Raw genomic sequence first — 20685 nt, forward strand, 5'->3', positions numbered from 1 at the left:
TCACTGAATCTGCATAATTAACTCTGTGCGGTGTTGTTGTTGTGTGCCGTCGAGTGGGTTCCAACTCATAGTGACCCTGTGTGACACAGTAGAAGTGCCCCCTAGGATTTTCCAGACTTTGATCTTCACAGGAGCAGATTGTCAGGTCTTTCTCCCCTGGAATCATTGGCGGAGGGGGTGTTCCAATCAGTGACCTTTCAGTTTCCAGCTGAGTGCTTAACTGTCGTGCCACCAGAGCTATGTCTCTATGGGGTAGTTACAGTTATTTTATCAGAGTCCTGCCAGGAAACAGAGGCATACTCCAATGGGGGAATGAGGTGAGTTTCTTGAAGGATTTATTACAAAGGTGAAGGCAAGTTTAGGGCAAAATAACAAGGGATAATGGAGCACCCGAGGGGTAGTAATGTGGAGAGCTGATAACAACCTCCAGGCCTGTGAGAGGTAAAGGGAGACGGAGGTTACCAAAACCAAAGAAAACAAACCCAGTGCCGTCGATTTGATTCTGACTCATAGCCACCCTATAGGACAGAGTAGAACCGCCCCATAGCGTTCCCAAGGAGCGCCTGGCAGATTCAAACTGCCGACCCTTTGGTTCACAGCTATAGCACTTAACCACTATGCCACCAGGGTTTCCGAGGTTACCAAAGACCTGGAGAAAACTGTAGGAGACTTTGGGTGGAGAAAAACAACCAACCCACGGGCTCATGAGGAGGGAGCTGGGGAAAGAAATATCCCCACTTCACTTTCCTTCCTCCTTTCAATCTCTTGCCAGTGCACTCCATTGACCATGCCCATTCAAACCCCTTCTGGGGTTCTGGTGCATCCAGACCAGCTTTCTGGGGCACAGTTCAGGGTGGAGAAGGGGGAAGTGTGGCTCCTGAAGGCAAATGGAGATCGCCCATTGAGTTATTAGCTTTATTTAGTAGATCAGGAAACTGAAGCTCAGAGATGTGAAGCCACTAGCTCAAAGTCACACAGCATAAGTTCTGTAGCTGTGGGACTGGATATTCCAATATGCTGACCCCAAGATCTGTATCTTCTATGGTATCCTATTCTGTTTCTTTGAGGAAGTCTTCTCTGCTTATTCCCTGATATTAGATTCCCAGTCCAGTTGCTACTGCGTCGATTCTGACTCATGGCGACCCCATGTGTGTCAGAGCAGAACTGTCCTCTATAGGCTGAATTTTCAGAAGAAGATTGCCAGGCCTTTCTTCCAAGGCTCCTCTGGGTGGACTGGAGCCTCCAACCTTTTGGTTAGTAACTGAGCCTCTTCACCATTTGCACCATCCAGCGACTTCAGTTTTAACATTTACTATTATTAGAATTTTAAATATTTTTAAAAAACCTTTTGATAACCAAGTCATCATGCATTTGTTAACTGCAGTGCTGAGAAACACACCGAAAAATCAGTAACTTTGGACAAGAAATTGAAAGTGATAAAACAAATAAGGCCAAACCACCACTGTGATACGCCACGTTGTTTGGAGCATTTTTGCTGGAAATACTCAAGAAAAGAAAACTATCTTTAACCTAGGCTTACATTTAGGTTTGAACATGTCATCAGGCAAAAAAAAAGGGAACAGTGCTGGTCGCCTGGCTACAAGCACCCTCCCATCCACGATGTGTCCCTAAGCGTGAGTGATGGTGTATTTTCGTGTTCCGAGAATACAACCGTCCCTTTTAATATTTGTCCATATGGAGAATACTGAGTTAGGCAAACGTTGAGTTATGAAAGGTCTTTGGGGGCATAAAATGCAACACCATACAAGTCAGGGAGAGGAATGGGGAGAGGGGGAGGCAAGAGAGGGTGCTGTGAACTAAATCCAGGTGTTAGCCAAGGGGTCAGAAACTCAACCCCATTTCCCACATTATTAAAAAGCACCCCTTGAGACATCCTGGGTAATTGACCTAACGTCGTTTTTAGTGCTTCTGTTCTACCTCCTGGCTCCTTGCATAGTGCCTGGGGTCTTAAAAGCTTGCAAGCCATCCAAGGCACAACTATTGGTCTCTATTCACCTGAAGCAGCTGAGAAAGAAGAGTCAGGAAGAGATGGAAGAAATGGCATGTGTGACTAATTGCCTCCATCAACAACTACCTCCTTTGCCATGAGACCAGAAGAAAGTGGATGGTGCTCGGCTACTGTAATCGAACATTTTGATCAAAGATTTTATAGAAGAATCCTGATCAAAGTGGTAAAATGCAGAACAATTTCAAATTCTTATGGAATCCAGACATTCTGGAGCCATTGAGGCTGGACAAACCCCTGAAATCGTTTCCCTGAAATAATTCTTTAAACACTAAACCAAAAATATCTCCTGAAGTAGTCTGTAAACCAAACAACAACTAACTTAGCTTATTTAGTAAATAATGTCTGCCTCGAACATTGTGCTCTTTGAAAGAATTATGTCTATGGGATCAAATTGGCCACAGCAACTGGAAGGTCAGGTAGGAAGCTGAGGTGGCAGTGAGTTTATGTTAATTGAGGAGGAACAATTTGGTAGAGGGGGGTGACAACGGTTTTACAGTTGAAGAATGTAACCAATATCACTGAATTGTGCTTGTAGAAATTGTTGAATTGGCATGTTTTGTTTTACTGTTTATATTTTGAACAAGAATAAAAAAATGAGATACCAGAAACAAAACATCAACAAAAACAAAACCATCCCTTGAGCAGGTAATGGCTCATGATCTGCTACAGGATGCTGGTTTTAAGAATTCTCCATGTGTCCCATTCTTTCTAGGGAGCTAGAGACCAATAGAGACCAAAATAAGGGAAGGAGTCAACACATCACAGGGAAGAGATATACACGGTGGCACGTGTCCAGTCCACATGTGACCACAAGGGGCTCCATCGATCAGCAGATCATTCCTTTGTCTTTAGCCAGGAAACAGCAGCAAGGTCAGCTGGCGGCTCTGGTTGGGTGGACACAGTGTCTTTGGTGTCTTTTTTCTGTACAAACTCTGATGGCTTCTCCGGAGTCTCCTAATTGGGGGAGATAATATGGAGAAAAGCTGAAAAGAAAGTACCACACCAAAACAGATGCTGTCAAGTCACCTACAACTCCTGGTGACCCCATGTGTGTCAGAGTAGAACTGTGCCCCACAGAGTTGTCAATGGCTGATTTTTCAGAAGGGTTTTCTTCTGAAGCTTCTCTGGATGACTTCAACCTCTAACTTTTCGGTTAGCGGTTGAGCCCATTAACTGTTTGCACCACCTGGGGGCTCCCAAGAGAAATTAATGCCTCCAAAGTTAACTAAAACTTCTAGTATGCCTAGAGATGACAGCTAGAATTTCGGAATGGTCCAATGCTCATGAAAGATGCCCCAATATTTGACTCTGCAGCCCTTTCCCAAAGAACACCAGGATAATGGTTCTTTTTTAGTTTCTGTTATAATTTTATCTTTTTACAAACGCGACGTATTTCCTGCATGCCAGGAGCATTGTAAGCCTTTATATGACCACATTCAATCCTCAGGAAGAGATAGATAGTGGTAACCCGTACTACCCCCATTTTATAGATGAGGAAGCTGAGGCATGAGAAGTTAAGTCACTTGCTCAAGGTTAGGCAATGTAAAAGTGGTGGATCTGGGATTTGAACCTAGGCTGCACTTAAATACTACAGTGATGGCACCTGTGAGGATCAATCACGATTGTAAGGTTGTTTCCTCAGTACCGAAAACAGTGCCTGGCATATACTAGACACTGAATAAATATTTGTTAAATAAATGATGATGTCTGGACAAATATCCTTTGGATATTTGTGGAAAGACTGTAAAAAGGAAGGAAGGAAGGAAGAAGTAGAAAGAAAGAAAGAAAGAGAAGGGAGGAAGGCAGGCAGGCAGGCAGGCAGGCAGGAAGGAAGGAAGGAAGGAAGGAAGGGAAAAAAGCAAGAAATAGAAAAGCAAGAAAGAGAAAGAAAAGGGGCAGAAGGGAAGGAGGAAGGAAAGCAGGAAGTGGGAAAGGAAAGAAGGAAGGAGGGAAGGAACGAAGGAAGAGTTTTTCTGGCTGTGGTCTCAAAAAACAGAAACTTCAGCTGCACAATGGCAGGAAGCTAATGCAATCTCTCTTTTCTTTCAGATCAAGGAACCAGGAAACTCCTGGTAGCACAAGATGTTGGGTTCAGACAAGTCCATGGCATTGCAGAGAGGAGGATCTTACCATTTTGGTGTGGGTAGTAGACCGAGACATCTCAGTGCTTTCCACTTCAACTCCTTTCCACTTTGCAGTAAACCATTTCTTGTATTCCCTTCGAACCTGGAAGATTGAAGGATATGGAGACTGCATTACATCCAGAGCTTGGTGCAAAAGAAAGGGCCCTAAAACGGGAGGCTAGAGGTACAGATGCCGAGCCCTACCTTCTGCTATTCTTTCAGGGGTTTTGTGTACAGTCTTGGCCACGCTCATCCTAGTTCATTTTATTCAAATTAAACTTTCTCAGCTATGGAAAGGGTGCTTGCTAAGTGCCAGGCATCATAAGGGCTCAATATATGGTGATGATGATGGATTATGATGATAATGATGTAGGTGGTGATGAAGATGGAGATAACGAAGGTGATTATGGTGATGATGATGATAATGAAAGTGATTATGGTGATGATGAAGGTGATGATATGATGTTGATGAAGATGATGATGGTGATGATGATGGAGGTAATGAAGGTGATTATGGTGGTGAAGACAATGATAATGAAAGTGATTATGGTGAAATATGTTGATGAAGATGCTGATGATAGTGGTGGTGGTGATGACGATGATGATGAAGGCCACCACTTATTGAACACTAGCTATCTTCCAAGGAGCCCTGGTGGTGCAATGGTTAAGCACTCAGGTGCTAACCGAAAGGCTGGTGACGCAAACACACCCACTGCTGCAAACCCACCCAGTGGGCCCACAGGAGAAAGACCTGGTGATCTGTTCCTCCCATGTAAAGATTACAGTCTAGGAAATCCTACGGGGCAGTTCTACTCTGCCACATGGGGTCAATATGAGTTGGAATGAACTTGACAGCACCCATCAACAAGCTATGTTCCAGGCTCTTGACATGCACTCTGTCATTTAATCTGATGAGGAAGGTGTTCCCCTTACCCTCAATTAATGATGAAGAAGTTGAGGCTCTTGGAGGTAAACTGACTTCTCTATGGTCACAGACCCAGCTTTCGAAATCTTGTCATTCTTACTTCAGAACCCTAGCACTAACCATGGCACTAAACCACCCTCATGATCCCATGAATTGCCTTCCTTGAACCTCCTTAACATGTCAAATGACTGTTAAATACTTAATGCTAAGACATGCAAGTTGCATTTTACTTCTTCTGTGTGAGGAGTACCAAGCGTTCAGAAGGCACTAAAAGACTGGAAGAGAATTAATGAAGTGTTAAGCTGTTGTGTTTGTAACGAGCATTTTAACTGATTTTAGTTCTACTCAATTGCAAAGGACAAAGCCAAGAAAGCTATTTCTAATCTATGTGAAGAGGATAATTATAGTAATGACTCTCTGTGAGAACTTAATGTCTGCTGAGGACTGTGCTGGGAAATTTATATTGCATTATCTCATTTAATCCTCAACACTATAAAGTAGGTATTGCCACATTTGCAGATAAAAAAAACAAGGCTCAGAGAGGCTAAGCTGTCCATCCAATGTCGCACAACAACATACTCATTGGAAGAACTTGGATTAGAGCAGAAGTCTCTCTGAGCTTGTGGGAGGTTGTGCCAAAAGTCCAATGTCCCTCCCAATAGTGCACCTCACTACAGTAGGATTATTCTTCCCCTCCAAGGTGAATTCAGGTATGGTTTATGACTTGCTTCGGCCAATGGAATGAGGGTGGAATTGATATGTGTCAGTCCTGAGTAGAAGCTTCAAGAGAGTGTAAGTGTGATTTCCCTTGATCACTTTTTCCTTGGCTGTGAGATCACCAATGTTCTACACCGGGGCTGCCCCCTCAGCCTAGATCCCCGAGTGAACGCAATGAGTTTCGACCCACAGGTATGTGGCACAAGCAAGAAATAAACCTTTACTGTTGTAACCCACTGAGATTGGGGGAGGGCTAATTGTTTTCTGTTGTTTTGTTTTTGTTGAAAAGATACACATCAAAATATAAAGGAATTCAAGAATTCCTATGTGTACAATTCCGTGACACTGGTTACATTCTTCAAGTTGTACAACAATTCTTGTTATCCTTTCCACGTTTTCTCACCACCATTATTGTACTCACTGCCCTCTAAGCTCATCTAACCTTTCGAGTTGGTTTTGTCAATTTCATCACTTACGGATAGATAATTCTCTAAAACAGCAGAACGCTCAAGGCAAAACATTCTTCACTAATTAAGCTAAACTATTGTTTGGTTGAAAGATGATTTCAGGGGAATAGTTTCAGTTTAAGGTTTAAAGATTACCTCAGGGCAATAGTTTCAAGGAGTCATTCAGCCTCTGTGACTCCAGTAAGTTTGGATTGTGTGAGAATTCAAAATTCTGTTCCACATTCTACCATTTGATCACTAGAAGAGGGCTATTTGTTACGACAGCATAATCTGTGTTATTCTGACTATTACAGCGCTCTTAAGAAATATGTTAGGATGCTGAGAAGATGAGACCCAGAGCACATGGCAGACCCAAACAGAGGCCAATCTATCTTCCCAGAACTGAGAAACACAAAAATACAAAAATAAAGGGTGAGGGAAGGGCAAGAATGTGAGTAGTGATTCAATGAGATTTTGGGGCTATCTAGCAAGTGAGGAAATAATTAGCCTTACCTGGCGACTAAGGACACAGTACACCGTGAAGAGCAAAACTCCCTGCAGGACATTGATGATGGTGAATATGTAGGCAATGACTAATCCAGCCGTCTTCCCTACTGCTTCAACCATAAAAAAACCAAGGCCCCAAGAACAGCCCAGGATAAATAGCTGAGCAATGGCTTTAAATGTCATGACTCTGGGGAAAAAAAAGAGAAAAGATTAATAATAACCACATTTTTCAGGCACTTAAGGAGTCTTAGGTGGTGCAAATAGTTAAGCGCTTAACCAAAGGCTTGGTGGTTTGAACCTACTCAGAAGTCCCTCAGAAGAAGGGCCTGGCAATCTCCTTCTGAAAGGTCATGGCCATTGAAAACCCTATGAGCATAGTTCTACTCTGATGTACATGGAATCACCATGAGTCTGACTCAACTAGATAGCGACTTTTTTTAAACATGTTATTATATTTCTTATTTATTTAGAATATATATATTATTCTATTTCCTATACTTACAAAATCAATACTATTTTATATTTTAAAGTATGTAATAGAAATACTTATACGTAAATAAAATAACATATTATTATAACAAGATTGAAATATAACATAAATATTTTAAATAGAATATCAGTATATTACATATGTTAGTTGCTGCCAATTCACCTCTGACGCGTGGCCGCTCCACTTGAGCAGAGTAAGAATACCCGTAGGGTTTTGAAGGCTGTGACCTTTCAGAAGCAGGCCTGTCTTCCAAAGTGCCTCTTGGTGGGTTGGAACTGCCAGCCTTTTGGTTCATAGCTGGGCACTTAACTATTTGCACTACTCAAAAAAATCAAAAAACCAAACCCGTTGCCATCAAGTGACTCATAGCAGCCCTATAGCATAGAGTAGAACTGCCCCATAGGGTTTCCAAGGAGCGGCTAGTGGATTGGAACTACAGTCCTCTTGGTTGTTGTTGTCAGGTGCCGTCCAATTAGTTCCAACTCACAATGACCCTATGTACCACAGAACAAAACACTGCATGGCCCTGTGCCATCCTTACAATCATTGTTATGCTCGAGCTCATTGTTGCAGCCACTGTGTCAATCCATCTCGTTGAGGGTCTTCCTCCTTTCTGTTGACCCTGTACTTTCCCAAGCATGACGTCCTTCTCCAGGGACTGATCCCTCCTGACAACATGTCCAAATTATGTAAGTCGCAGTTTTGCCATCCTTACTTCTAAGAAGCATTCAGGTTTTACCTCTTCCAAGACAGATTTGTTGGTTCCTTTGGAAGTTCGTGATATATATATTCAATATTCTTCGCCAGCACCACAATTCAAAACGTCTCTTCTTCTTTGGTCTTCCTTATTCATTGTCCAGCTTTCACATGCATATGATGCGATTGCAAATACCGGGGCTTGGATCAGGCACACCTTAATCTTCAAGGTGACAGCTTTGCTTTTCAACACTTTAAAGAGATCCTTTGCAGCAGATTTGCCCAATGCAATGTGTCTTTTGATTTTTTGACTGCTGCTTCCATGAAATCCTTGACAACTTCAATCTTTTCTCCATTTGTCATGATGTTGCTTATTAGTCCAGTTGCAAGGATTTTCGTTTTCTGTATGTTGAGGTGTAATCCATACCGAAGGCTGTGGTCTTTGATCTTCATTAGTAAGTGCTTCAAGTCCTCTTCACTTTCAGCAAGCAAGGTTGTGTCATCTGCATAATGCTGGTTGTTAATGAGTCTTTCTCCAATCCTGATGCCCTGTTCTTCTTCATGTAGTCCAGCTTCTCTTATTATCTCCTCAGCATACGGATTGAATAGGTACGGTGAAAGGAAACAACCCTGATGCACACCTTTCCTGACTTTAAACCGCTCAGAATCCCCTTGTTGTGTCCTAACGACTGCCTCTTGATCTATGTACAGGTTTCTCATGAGCACAGTTAAGTGTTCTGGAATTCCCATACTTCCCAACAGTATCTATAATTTGTTATGATCCACACAGTCGAATGCCTTTGCATAGTCAACAAAACACAAGTAGACATGCTTCTGGTATTTTCTGCTTTCAGCCAGGATCCATCTGACATCAGCAATGATATCCTTGGTTCCATGTCCTCTTCTGAATCTGGCCTGAATTTCTGGCCGTTCTATGTTGATATACTGCTGTAGCCGCTTTTCCATGATCTTCAGCAAAATTTCACTTGTGTGTGATATTAATGATGTTGTTCGATAATTCCTGCATTCGGTTGGATCACTTTTCTTTGGAATAGGCATAAATATGGATCTCTTCCAGTCAGTTGGCCAGGTAGCTATCTTCCAAATTCCTTGGCATAGAGGAGTGAGCACTTCCAGCACTGCATACTTTTACTGAAACATCTCAATTGATATTCCTTCAATTCCTGGAGTCTTGTTTTTCGCCATTGCCTTCAGTGCAGCTTGGACTTCTTCCTTCAGTACCATCAGTTCGTGAGCACATGCTACCCCTTGAAGTGGTTGAAAGTAGACTAACTCTTTTTGGTATAATGACTCTGTGTGTTCCTTCTATCTGCTTTTGATGCTTCCTGTGTCGTTACGTATTTTCCCCATAGTATCCTTCACCATTGCAACTCAAGGCTTGAATTTTTTCTTCACTTTTTTCAGCTTGAGATACGCGGAGCATGTTCTTCTCTTTTGGTTTTCTGTCTCTAGCTCTTTGCATGTGTTTTTATAATACTTTGTCTTCTCGAGCCATCCTTTGAGATCTTCTATTCAGTTCTGTTGCTTCATCATTTCTTCCTTTTGCTTTAGCTGCTTGATGCTCGACAGCAAGTTTCAGAGTTTCCTCTGACATCCATCTTGGTCTTCTCTTTCTTTCCTGTCTTTCAATGACCTCCAGCTTTCTTCTTTGATGTCATTCCTCAACTCATCTGGTCTTCCATCATTACTGCTCAGTGCATCAAATCTATTCTTGAGATGGTCTCTAAATTCAGGTGGGATATACTCGAGGTCTTATTTTGGTTCCTGTGGACTTGCTCAGATTTTCTTCAGTTTCAACTAGAACTTGCATATGAGCAATTGATGGTCTGTTCCACAGTCGGCCCGCGGTTTTGTTCTGACTGATGATATTGAGCTTTTCCATCATCTGTTTCCACACATGCAGTCAATTTGATTCCTGTGTATTCCGTCTGGTGAGGTCCAGGTGTATAGATGTCGTTTATGTTGGTGAAAAAAGGTATTTCCTATGAAGAAGCCGCTGGTCTCGCAAAATTCTATCATTCAATCTCCAGCACTGTTTTTATCACCAAGGCCATATTTTCCATCTACTGATCCTTTTTCTTTGTTTCCAGTCAGTCCCACCTGTCTGTCAGTTTGTCGTACTGTGGGGGCTTGTGTGTTGCTGTGATGCAGGAAGCTATGCCACTGGTATTCAGATACCAGCAGGGTCACCCTTGGAGGACAGGTTTCAGCTGAGCTTCCAAATTAAGACAGGCTAGGAAGAAGGACATGGCAGTCTACTGCTGAAAAGAATTAGCCAGTGAAAACATTATGAATAGCCGCAGAACAGTCTCTGATAGCATTGCTGGAAGATGAGCCCCCCAGGTTGGAAGGCACTCAAAGGATGACTGGGGAAGAGCTGCCTCCTCAAAGTAGAGTCGACCTTAATGACGTGGATGGAGTCAAGCTTTCGGGACCTTCATTTGCTGATGTGGCATGACTCAAAATGAGAAGAAACAGCTGCAAACATCCATTAATAATCAGAACATGGAATGCACGAAGTATAAATCTAGAAAAATTGGAAATTGTCAAAAATGAAATGGAATGCATAAACATCAATATCCTAGGCACTAGTGAGCTGAAATGGACTGGTATTGCTCATTCTGAATCAGACAATCATATGGTCTACTATGCTGGGAATGAAAACTTGAAGAGGAATGGTGTTGCATTCACGGTTAAAAAGAACATTTCAAGATCTATCCTGAAGTACAACGCTGTCAGTGATAGGATAATATCCATACAGCTACACAGAAGACCAGTTAATACGACTATTATTTAGATTTGCGCACCAACCACGAAGGCCAAAGATGAAAAAAGCGGAAGGTTTTTATCAGCTGCTCCAGTCTGAAATTGATTGAACATGCAATCAGATTGCATTGATAATTACCAGTGATTGGAATTTGAAAGTTGGAAACAAAGAAGGATTGGTACTTGGGAAATATGGCTACGTTTTGGTTAGCAAAGGCTTAATCCCTGGGGAATTTTTATATATAATCCATTGCCATTGAGTCGATTCCTAGTCATTTTATTAAAAAACCATTATTCTCAATGGTTTGGATCATGTCATGGATTGAATTGCGTCCCCAAAATGTCAATTTGGCTAGGTCATGATTCCCAGTATTGCACGATTATCTACCATTTTACCATCTATTGTTATTTCCCTGTGTTGTAAATCCCGTCACTATGACATAGTAAGATGGATTAGTGGCAGTCACATTGATGAGATCTGCAAGATTAGATAGTATATTAAGCCAATGTCTTTTGAGATATAAAAGAGAGAAGAGAGCAGAGACATGGGGAACTCATACCACCAAGAAAGCACCACCGGGACCAGAGGGTGTCCTTTGGACCCAGGGTCTCTGGACATGAGGAACTCCTGGATAAGGGGAAGATTGATAACAAGGACCTTCCTCCAGAGCCGACAGAGAGAGAGAGCCTTCCCCTGGAGCTGATGCCCTGAATTTGGACTTGAATCCTACTAGACTGTGAGAGAATAAATTTCTCTTTGTTAAAGCCATCCACTTGTGGTATTTCTGTTACAGCAGCTCTAGACGAACAAGACAAGTCGGCAGCAATGAGAACGGAGTAGCTACAATCAAGGAGAATGGAGTCCAGAAGTGGGTGGACTCTCAGGTGCAAAGTGGATAATATTGACAATCTTGGCACTAAATTCATATGAAGACTATGTCACACAAAGGAGACACTCGATGGATGTCTGCTGTGTACACAAATGAGGCAGTGCAATAAGCCACTTGAAAATCATAGTTTTTACTTCTTCTCCAAGTTCTCCTCACATACTCCTTCTATAGTACCAGGAAAATCTACATCATATTTTCTACAGGTGTCTTCCTTCCCAGAGAGAATGGTCCTGCAGAAATGTGCCATAAGGACAACTCTGTGGTTACTACTGGGTCTGTTGCTTTCTCACCTGGTATCCTGAATGGTGGAAACCTCCTTATTGAGGGAAGAAAGTTTGCTTTTCAAAATCCACAGAATTAGGAAGTAGAACACCAAGTTTATCTGTGAAAACAGCATGAAAAATCGACTTAGAATTTGTTTTTTTAGTCCATTACTTGCCATGATCACCACCTAACTTGATATGATCACCACCCGTCTGCAGGTGGTCAGACTGTGGTCGCCTGTGAGTTTTTGTGATGCTGGAAGCTATGCCACTGGTATTTCAAATCACCTGTGATGGACAGGTTTTAGTGAAACTTCAAGACTAAAATAGGCCTAGAAGAAAGACCTGGCGATCTACTTCTGGAAATTAGACAATGAAAAGGTTATGGGTCACAACGGAATAATGTCTGATACAATGCTGGAAGATGAGCCCCCTAGGTTGGAAGACACTGAAAATGCACAGTGGCTACAACAATGGACTCGAGCATACCAACAACTGTTAAAATAGCACACAATTTGCCAATGAATTGCATGTGGCATGTGAGAGAAGGAGCGGAGTGACGTGATTCCAAGGTTAATAAACTAAGGACTCAGGAGGAAAAAGGTTCCGTTGACTGAGTTGGGGCAGGAGCAACTTGGAAGACTAGTTCAAATCAAGAGTTTGGTTTTGAACATGCTAAGATGCCTATAAAATACTCAAGTTTAGATGTCAGGCTGTTGTTATTGGCTGCTGACTCCCAACTCATGTCAACCGCAAGCACAACAGATGAAATGCTGCCTGGTCCTGCGCCATCACCATGATTGGCTATGGATCAGATTGTTATGATCCATAGAGATTTCATTGGTTGATATTTGGAAGCTGATCACCAGGCCTTTCTTCCTATTCTGTCTTAGTTTGGAAGCTCTGCTGAAACCTGCTCAGCATCGTAGCAACACGCAAGCCTCCGCTGACAGACAAGTGGTGGCTGTACAAGAGGCGTACTGGGTGGGAATGGAACCTGGATCTCCTGTGTGGAAGGTGAAAATTTTGTCACTGAGCCACCACTGCCCCCTTTAGACGTCAGGTAGCCAGGTTGAATTTGTACGTCTGGAGTTGAGAAAAGAGGTCCGGGGTGAGTATATACACTTGGGAGTTGTCAGGGTATAGGTAATTATTGAAAGCCATGACTGGAGGAGATCACCAGGGAGTGAGTGTAGGTAGAGAAGAGAGAAAGTATATGGACCAGCCCTGAGAGCTCCAGTATTGACAGGAGGAACCCAGAAAGGTGGCTGAGCAGGAGCAGTCAACAATCTAGGGCCCATGGGCCTGATCCAGTACCCAGTCTGTAATTTGTTTTTGTAAATAAGGTTTTATCGGAACACAATCACAGCCATTCAATTACACGTTGTCTATGCCTGCTTTCATATTGACTTACAATATGCTTACATATTGACTTGGCCACCTGACATCTAAAGCCCTGGGTGCTACACATGGTTTATGCTCAGCTGGTAACCGAAAGGTTGGAAGCTTTGAAGCCACCCAGTGACACTGTGGAAGGCCTGGTGATCTGCTTCCTGTAAAGATTACAGCCAAGGAAACTTTCTGTACAACATGGGGTCGCCATGAGTTAGAGTTGGTTTAATGACACAGGACAGCAACCACCTGACATCTAAACCTGAGTACTTCATAGGCATCTTAAAGGTAGCGTATTCAAAACTGAAGTCTTGCTAGGCAAAGCCTAGCAAAGACAGTAATTCAAAGATGAGGGATGGATCACATTAGCCTAAATGTTATTTTCATCTCATTTCGACTTCATCAGATGAGAAACAACATTCTCTATGTCTGAGCAACACAGCTCTGCTGTTGTTGTTGCAGGCCATCAATTCGATTCTGACTCATAGGCACCCCATATGACAGTAGAATTGTCCTATAGGGTTTCCTGGCCTGTGATCTTTATGGGAGCAGATTTCCAAGTCTTTCTCCACTGGAGCCATTGGGTCAGCTCAAACTGCCAACCTTTCAGCTAGCAGCCAGAGTGCTTAACCGTTTGTGCCACCAGGACTCCTTAACCCAGCGCTAGCACACCAGTGAATACCTGCCTCTGGGTACCTACCAAGATAATGATGGCCACTGGTCCCAAGAAGCTCCAGATAAAGCCTTTATCAAGCTTCAGCCAGCAACTGTTGAGAGAGAGAATGAAAAGCTGGAGAATGTAACCAGTTACCAGTTGTAGTCAAGTTGATTCCATATAGCCTCATGTGCCAAATAGTCTGGGTTCAAATCCCAGCTTCCCTCCCATCCACTAATTACGCAAGGCACCCAAACTTTGGTGTTACAGCCAAATAAGTCGAGCTCTGTTGCTGATAATACTAACGTGTCTTGTTGATGTGAGAGTTAAATGAGCCAGCGGCCATTGTTGTTAGGAGCCATCAAGTTTGCTCCGAGTCATAGTGACCACGTGTACAACAGAAAGAAATGTGGCCCAATCCTGCTCCAGACTCACAGTCATTGTCATGTATGAGTCCACTGTTGTAGCCACTGTGTCAATCCATCTTGTTGAGGGTGTTCCTCTCTTTTGCTGACCTTCTACTTTACAAAGCATGAATGATATCCTTCTCCAGGGACTGGTACTTCCTGATAACACGTCCAAAGTGTGTGAGAGGAACTCTTGCCATTCTCGTTTACAAAGAGCATTCTGGCTGTACTTCTTCCAAGACAGATTTTTTCTTTCTTCTGGCAGTCCATGGTATATCCAATATTCCTCCCCAATACCACAATTCAAAAGCAAAGATGTCACTTTGATGACTAAGGTGCACCTGATCCAAGCCATGGTCTTTTCAATTTCCTCCTATGCATGTGAAAGCTAATAAACATAAAGCCCTCAAAATAGTTCTTAACAGATAGTAAGCACTTACAACTATTAGATATCGTTACTCTCTGGACTTGACCAATATCAAAACCAAACCAAACCCATTGCCATCGAGTTGATTCTGACTCATAGTGACCCTATAGACCACCACAGATTTGTATATATGCGTATGTGTATGTATACATATATATACATATATAAAGATATGGTGGTTTCAGGAAACAAGAAGAAGACAGATGAGACCAATGAGTGTTTTTTTTAATGCTTCTTTTTCGCTGGTGGTGCAGTGCTTAAAGTGCTCAGCTGCTAACTGAAAGGTTGACAGTTCAAACCTACCAGCTGTTCCATGGAAGAAAGTTGTGGCAGTTTGCTTCTGTAAAGATTTAGAGCCTTGGAAACCACACGGGGGAGTTCTTTTCTGCCCTATAGGGTCATTATGAGTCTGGATCGACTGGATGGCAGTGGGAGTGCATTTTATTCCCTACCTAAGTCAACACTAAGCAATATTCAGACACCAACTTCCTATTTCTCACCTCTCAGCTGAAGATGGCATATTTATTTATATTACAAGCAGCCCTACCACCACCATCACCATCACCTCTACCCATTGCCATCGAGTTGATCCTGACTCCGGGTGTCCCCATGTGTGTCTGAGGAGAACTGTGCTCCACAGGGTTTTTGATGCTAAGTTTTCAGAAGTAGATCACTAGGCCTTTCATCCGAAGCATCTCTGAATGGACTCAAACCTTTGTGAGAAGGTAGAGGGCTTGGATTCAGGGTCTTCTAGCAGAATGTGAGCAACACCAGGGGTTATTAGTTCAGGATCTGGATTTTCAGATGGAGTCAGATGTGGGTCCTAGTCTGCCACCTACAGACTGTATGGTCTGAGCCTCGGCTTCCTCCAGTGTAAAAGAGGACCAACAGAATTGTTGGACCTATTAAATGATATGGGTACCAAGTGTTCATCTAAAGTGCCTGGCAAGAGATAAAGCTCAATAAATGTAGTTAAAAACAGATACTTGTACACTGATATTCATTGAGGCATGATTCATAACAACTAAAAGGTGAAAACAACCCAAGTACACATCAACAGAAGAATGGATTAACAAAATGTGGTCTCTCCATACAATGTAATATTATTCAAGCATAAAAAGAAATGAAGTTCTGATACGTGTTATGACATGGATGAAAGAAAACATTATGGTGAGTGAAATAAGCCAGTCACAGAAGGACAAATATTGTATGACCCCGCTTACATGAAATATCTAGAATAGGTAAGGGAAGCGTATAGAGACCAAAATTTATTAGTGGTTACCAGGGGTGAGAGAGTAGGAGGGAAAGGGAATCATTGCTTAGAGGACACTGAGGTTCTCTTATGGATGATGGAAATTTTGGGAAATGGAATGTGATGAACATCATTAATGCCACTGAATTGTACGTGTAGAAAAGGTTGAAAGGGCAAATGGTTTATTTTATGTATATATGTATATCTATACATACGTGTGTATATATATATGTATGTATAGAACCAAAAACTCACTGCCCTGAAGTCAATTCTGACTCATAGTGACCCTATAGGACAGACTGGAACTGCACCATAGAGTTTCCAAGGAGCACCTGGCGGATTTGAATTGCCGACCTCTTGGTTAGCAGCCGTAGCACTTAACCGCTACACCGCCAGGCTTTCTATGGGTGACGGGTGGGAAGGCGTGTTTCTCTGGTTACCAGTTACTCTGACTCCTGTTGGGAGCTCTGTGATTGTGCCTTCCCATATTCCTTGTCCAGAGTCATTGCTGTCTGTGTTTCAAGATGGCCACGCTGGGCCATGTTAGTTAGCAGAGGACTTCCACTACATATGTCTCCTCACTTTCTCTTTTCCATCAGTTTCTTCTTCCATTCAACAAAGCATCTTGTATGTCTCCCAACAGGAGACAGAGCAACTGGTACCAGAGGAACATGGTTTCCCACCCCTCAACCTTCTGGTGAGTAGAAGCAAAAACCTCCCCATCCCAGCAGCCCCTACTGCCAGGGTCCACAATACAACCCCCTCTTGGACCCACCTCATTCCCTCCCATCGCATGCTTTTTTGCTTTCTTCCTTTTCTTTCTCCCTCCCACCTAGACCCATACAGCACCTCACCTCTCTTCCCACTGGCCCCCGGCTCTGCCCCACCCCTACTCACCTGTCTCCACTATGCCAACATCTTTCCTTTTTCTTCTCCTTCTTTCTTCCTCTCCCCTAGCCCCATATGCAACTTCTTCCCCCTTCCCAATGGCCTCCTGGTCCACCCCACCCCCACCCCACCCACCATCTCCCGCTGTGCCACCCTTTTTTCCTTTCTCTCTCTTTTCTTTTCTCTATCCCTCCCATCTAAGTTCATATGCCACCTGTCACCCTTCCTGATTGCCCCCAACATGCTACTATGGTTATATTGCCCTTGGCACTCAGGCCCACTGCTGCGCTTGGCCTGTACCACTCCTTCACTCCCGCCGCTCAACCAGCAGCTGAATGGTGGGCAGTAAGCCCATACCATGCCCCTTCTGACACCCCTGCCCATTTGGTGAGGGGCTGTTTGAATTTTCCCAAACTGCTGGACCAACATCAGGAGGCAGACAGCACCTGCCCAGTTTACCCTCAGCCTCCTTCCCTAATCACTGCACAATGAAGCAGGCTTACCCTGCCTGCTGCTGCTCTGCCCACCCGGACAGTGTGGTGAGAGCTATCATGCCCATACACAAGCAAGCAGCAAAGCACACCCATCCCACCTGCTCTGAAATATCAAAACACAATAAAAAAGGAGGACAAAACAAATGAACATACAACCAATAAATAAAGAAAATAGTACCTTAATGTCTCAGAAACAGCAGACAATAACAAAACATATGAAAAATCCAAACAAGATGGCTCCAGCAACTGACCAAAATAATTAGATAACTTTTGGTTGAAGGAAAGGCATTGGAACTCCCTAATATGGAATTCAAAAGACTAATATTTAGGGATCTCCAAGAAATAAGAAAAGAGGTCAAGAAAAATGCAGACAAAACCAAGGAAAAAATCATGGAAAACACGGACAAAAACCAATGAAAACATACCCCAAATCAAGGAAAACACAAAGCAACAGAAGAATTAAGGAAAAATAATACTAAAAATGTCAAAATAAATAAACAACTAGAAATAATACAAAAGCAGCAACTAGAAACTGAAAAGAAAAACAACAAAGATTCAGAAACAGATACTCAAAAGATTTTTTTTAAATAATTTTTATTGTACTTTCAGTGAAAGTTTACAAATCAAGTCAGTCTCTCATATATAAACTTATATACACCTTACTCCATACTCCCATTTACTGTCCCCCTAATGAGTCAGCCCGCTCTCTCCTTCCAGTCTCTCCTTTCGTGACCGTTTTGCCAGTTTCTGACCCCCTCTACCCTCCCATCTCCCCTCTATACAGGAGATGCCAACACAGTCTCAAGTGTCCACCTGATACAAGTAGCTCACTCCTCATCAGCATCTCTCTCCAACACATTGTCCAGTCCATTCCACGTCTGATAAGTTGTCTTCTGGAATGGTTCCTGTCCTGGGCCAAGAGAAGGTTTGGGGACCATGACCCGGGATTCTTCTAGTCTCAGTCAGACTATTAAGTCTGGTCTTTTTATGAGAATTTGGGGTCTGCATCCCACTGTTCTCCTGCTCCCTCAGGGGTTCTCTGTTGTGCTCCCTGTCAGGGCAGTCATCGGTTGTGGCCAGGCACCATCTAGTTCTTTGGTCTCAGGATGATGTAAGTCTCTAGTTCATGTGGCCCTTTCTGCCTCTTGGGCTCACAGTTATCTTGTGACCTTGGTGTTCTTCATTCTCCTTTGATCCAGGTGGCTTGAGACCAATTGATGCATCTTAAAAGGCCGCTTGTTAGCATTTAAGACCCCAGACGCCACACTTCAAGGTGGAATGCAGAATGTTTTCTTAATAGAATTTATTTTGCCAATTGACTTAGATGTCCCCTGAAGCCATAGTCCCCAAACCCCCGCCCTTGCTCCGCCGATCTTCAAAGAATTCAGGTTATTCAGGAAACTTCTTTGCTTTTGGTCCAGTCCACTTGAGCTGACCTTCCCTGTATTGAGTGTTGTCCTCCCCTTCACCTAAAGTAGTTCTTATCTACTATCTAATTGGTAAATAACCCTCTCCCTCCCTCCCCCCTCTCGTAACCACAAAAGAATGTGTTTTTCTCCGTTTAAACTATTTCTCAAGAACTTATAATAGTGGTCTTATGCAATATTTGTCCTTTTGCACCTAACTAATTTCACTCAGCATAATGCCTTCCAGGTTCCTCCATGTTATGAAATGTTTCACAGATTCATCACTGCTCTTTATCGATGCGTAGCATTCCATTGTGTGAATATACCATAATTTATTTATCCATTCATCCGTTGATGGACACCTTGGTTGCTTCCAGCTTTTTGCTATTGTAAACAGTGCTGCAATAAACATGGGTGTGCATATATCTGTTCATGTAAAGGCTCTTATTTCTCTAGGATATATTCTGAGGAGTGGCATTTCTGGGTTGTATGGTAGTTCTATTTCTAACTTTTTAAGGAAATGCCAGATAGATTTCCAAAGTGGTTGTACCATTTTACATTTCCACCAGCAGTGTATAAGAGTTCCATTCTCTCCGCAGCCTCTCCAACATTTATTATTTTGTGTTTTTTGGATTAATGCCAGCCTGTTGGAGTGAGGTGGAATCTCATCGTAGTTTTAATTGGCATTTCTCTAATGGCTAATGATCGAGAGCATTTTCTCATGTATCGTTAGCCACCTGAATATCTTCTTTAGTGAAGTGCATGTTCATATCCTTTGCCCAATTTTTAATGGGGTTGTTTGTTTTTTTGTGGTTGAGTTTTAACAGAATCACATGGATTTTAGAGATCAGGCACTGGTCGGAGATGTCATAGCTGAAAATTTTTTCCCAAACTGTAGGCAGTCTTTTACTTTTTTGGTGAAGTCTTTAGATGAGCATAGTGTTTGATTTTTAGGAGCTCCCAGTTATCTGGTTTCTCTTTGTCATTTTTAGTAATGATTTGTATTCTGTTTATGCCTTGTATTAGGACTTCTAACGTTGTCCCTATTTTTTTCTTCCATGATCTTTATTGTTTTAGTCTTTATGTTTAGGTCTTTGATTCATTTGGAATTAGTTTTTGTGCATGGTGTGAAGTATGGGTCCTGTTTCATTTCTTTACAAATAGATATCCAGTTATGCCAGCACCATTTGTTGAAAAGACTATCTTTCCCCCAATTAACTGACAATGGGCCTTTGTCAAATATCAGCTGCTTATATGCGGATGGATTTATATCTGGGTTCTCCATTCTGTTCCATTGGTCTATGTGCCTGTTGTTGTACCAGTACCAGGCCCTTTTGACTACTGTGGCTGGATAATATGTTCTAAAATCAGGTAGAGTGAGGCCTCCCATTTTCTTCTTCTTTTTCAGTAATGCTTTACTTATCCGGGGCTTCGTTCCCTTCCAGACGAAGTTGGTGATTTGTTTCTCCATCACATTAAAAAATGTCATTGGAATTTGGATCAGAAGTGCATTGTTTATACAGATGGCTTTTGGTAGAATAGATATTTTTACTATGTTAAGTCTTCCTATCCATGAGCAAGGTATATTTTTTCCACTTATGTAGGTCCCCTTTAGTTTCTTGCACTAGTACTTTGTAGTTTTCTTTGTATAGGTCTTTTACATCTTTGGTAAGATTTATTCCTAAGTAGTTTATCTTCTTGGGGGCTACTGTGAATGGTATCGATTTGGTGATTTCCTCTTCGATGTTCTTTTTGTTGGTGTAGAGGAATCCAAGTGATTTTTGTATGTTTACCTTGTAACCTGAAACTCTGCTGAACTCTTCTATTAGTTTCAGTAGTTTTCTGGAGGATTCCTTAGGGTTTTCTGGGTATAAGATCATGTCATCTGCAA

At 42.5% G+C, this 20685-nt stretch overlaps 1 protein-coding gene across 3 annotated transcripts in view; it reads right to left on the reverse strand.

Annotated features, from left to right (window-relative positions):
- Nucleotides 1–314: 314 nt before the first annotated feature.
- LOC111749406 (adhesion G protein-coupled receptor E4-like) overlaps nucleotides 315–20685 on the reverse strand; it is an 85877-nt gene continuing 65506 nt past the window's right edge. For all 3 annotated transcript variants that reach the window (XM_064280423.1, XM_064280424.1, XM_064280422.1), the window contains 5 exons: nucleotides 13966–14032; nucleotides 11901–11992; nucleotides 6754–6934; nucleotides 4160–4255; nucleotides 315–2983 (listed from right to left, as the gene is read on the reverse strand). In XM_064280423.1, coding sequence (XP_064136493.1) covers nucleotides 2864–2983; nucleotides 4160–4255; nucleotides 6754–6934; nucleotides 11901–11992; nucleotides 13966–14032 — 556 coding nt within the window. In that variant the 3' untranslated portion in view covers nucleotides 315–2863. The remainder of the gene's footprint in view (nucleotides 2984–4159; nucleotides 4256–6753; nucleotides 6935–11900; nucleotides 11993–13965; nucleotides 14033–20685) is intronic.

This window comes from Loxodonta africana, chromosome 3 (assembly GCF_030014295.1).
Source record: "Loxodonta africana isolate mLoxAfr1 chromosome 3, mLoxAfr1.hap2, whole genome shotgun sequence".
Lineage (NCBI taxonomy): Eukaryota > Metazoa > Chordata > Mammalia > Proboscidea > Elephantidae > Loxodonta > Loxodonta africana.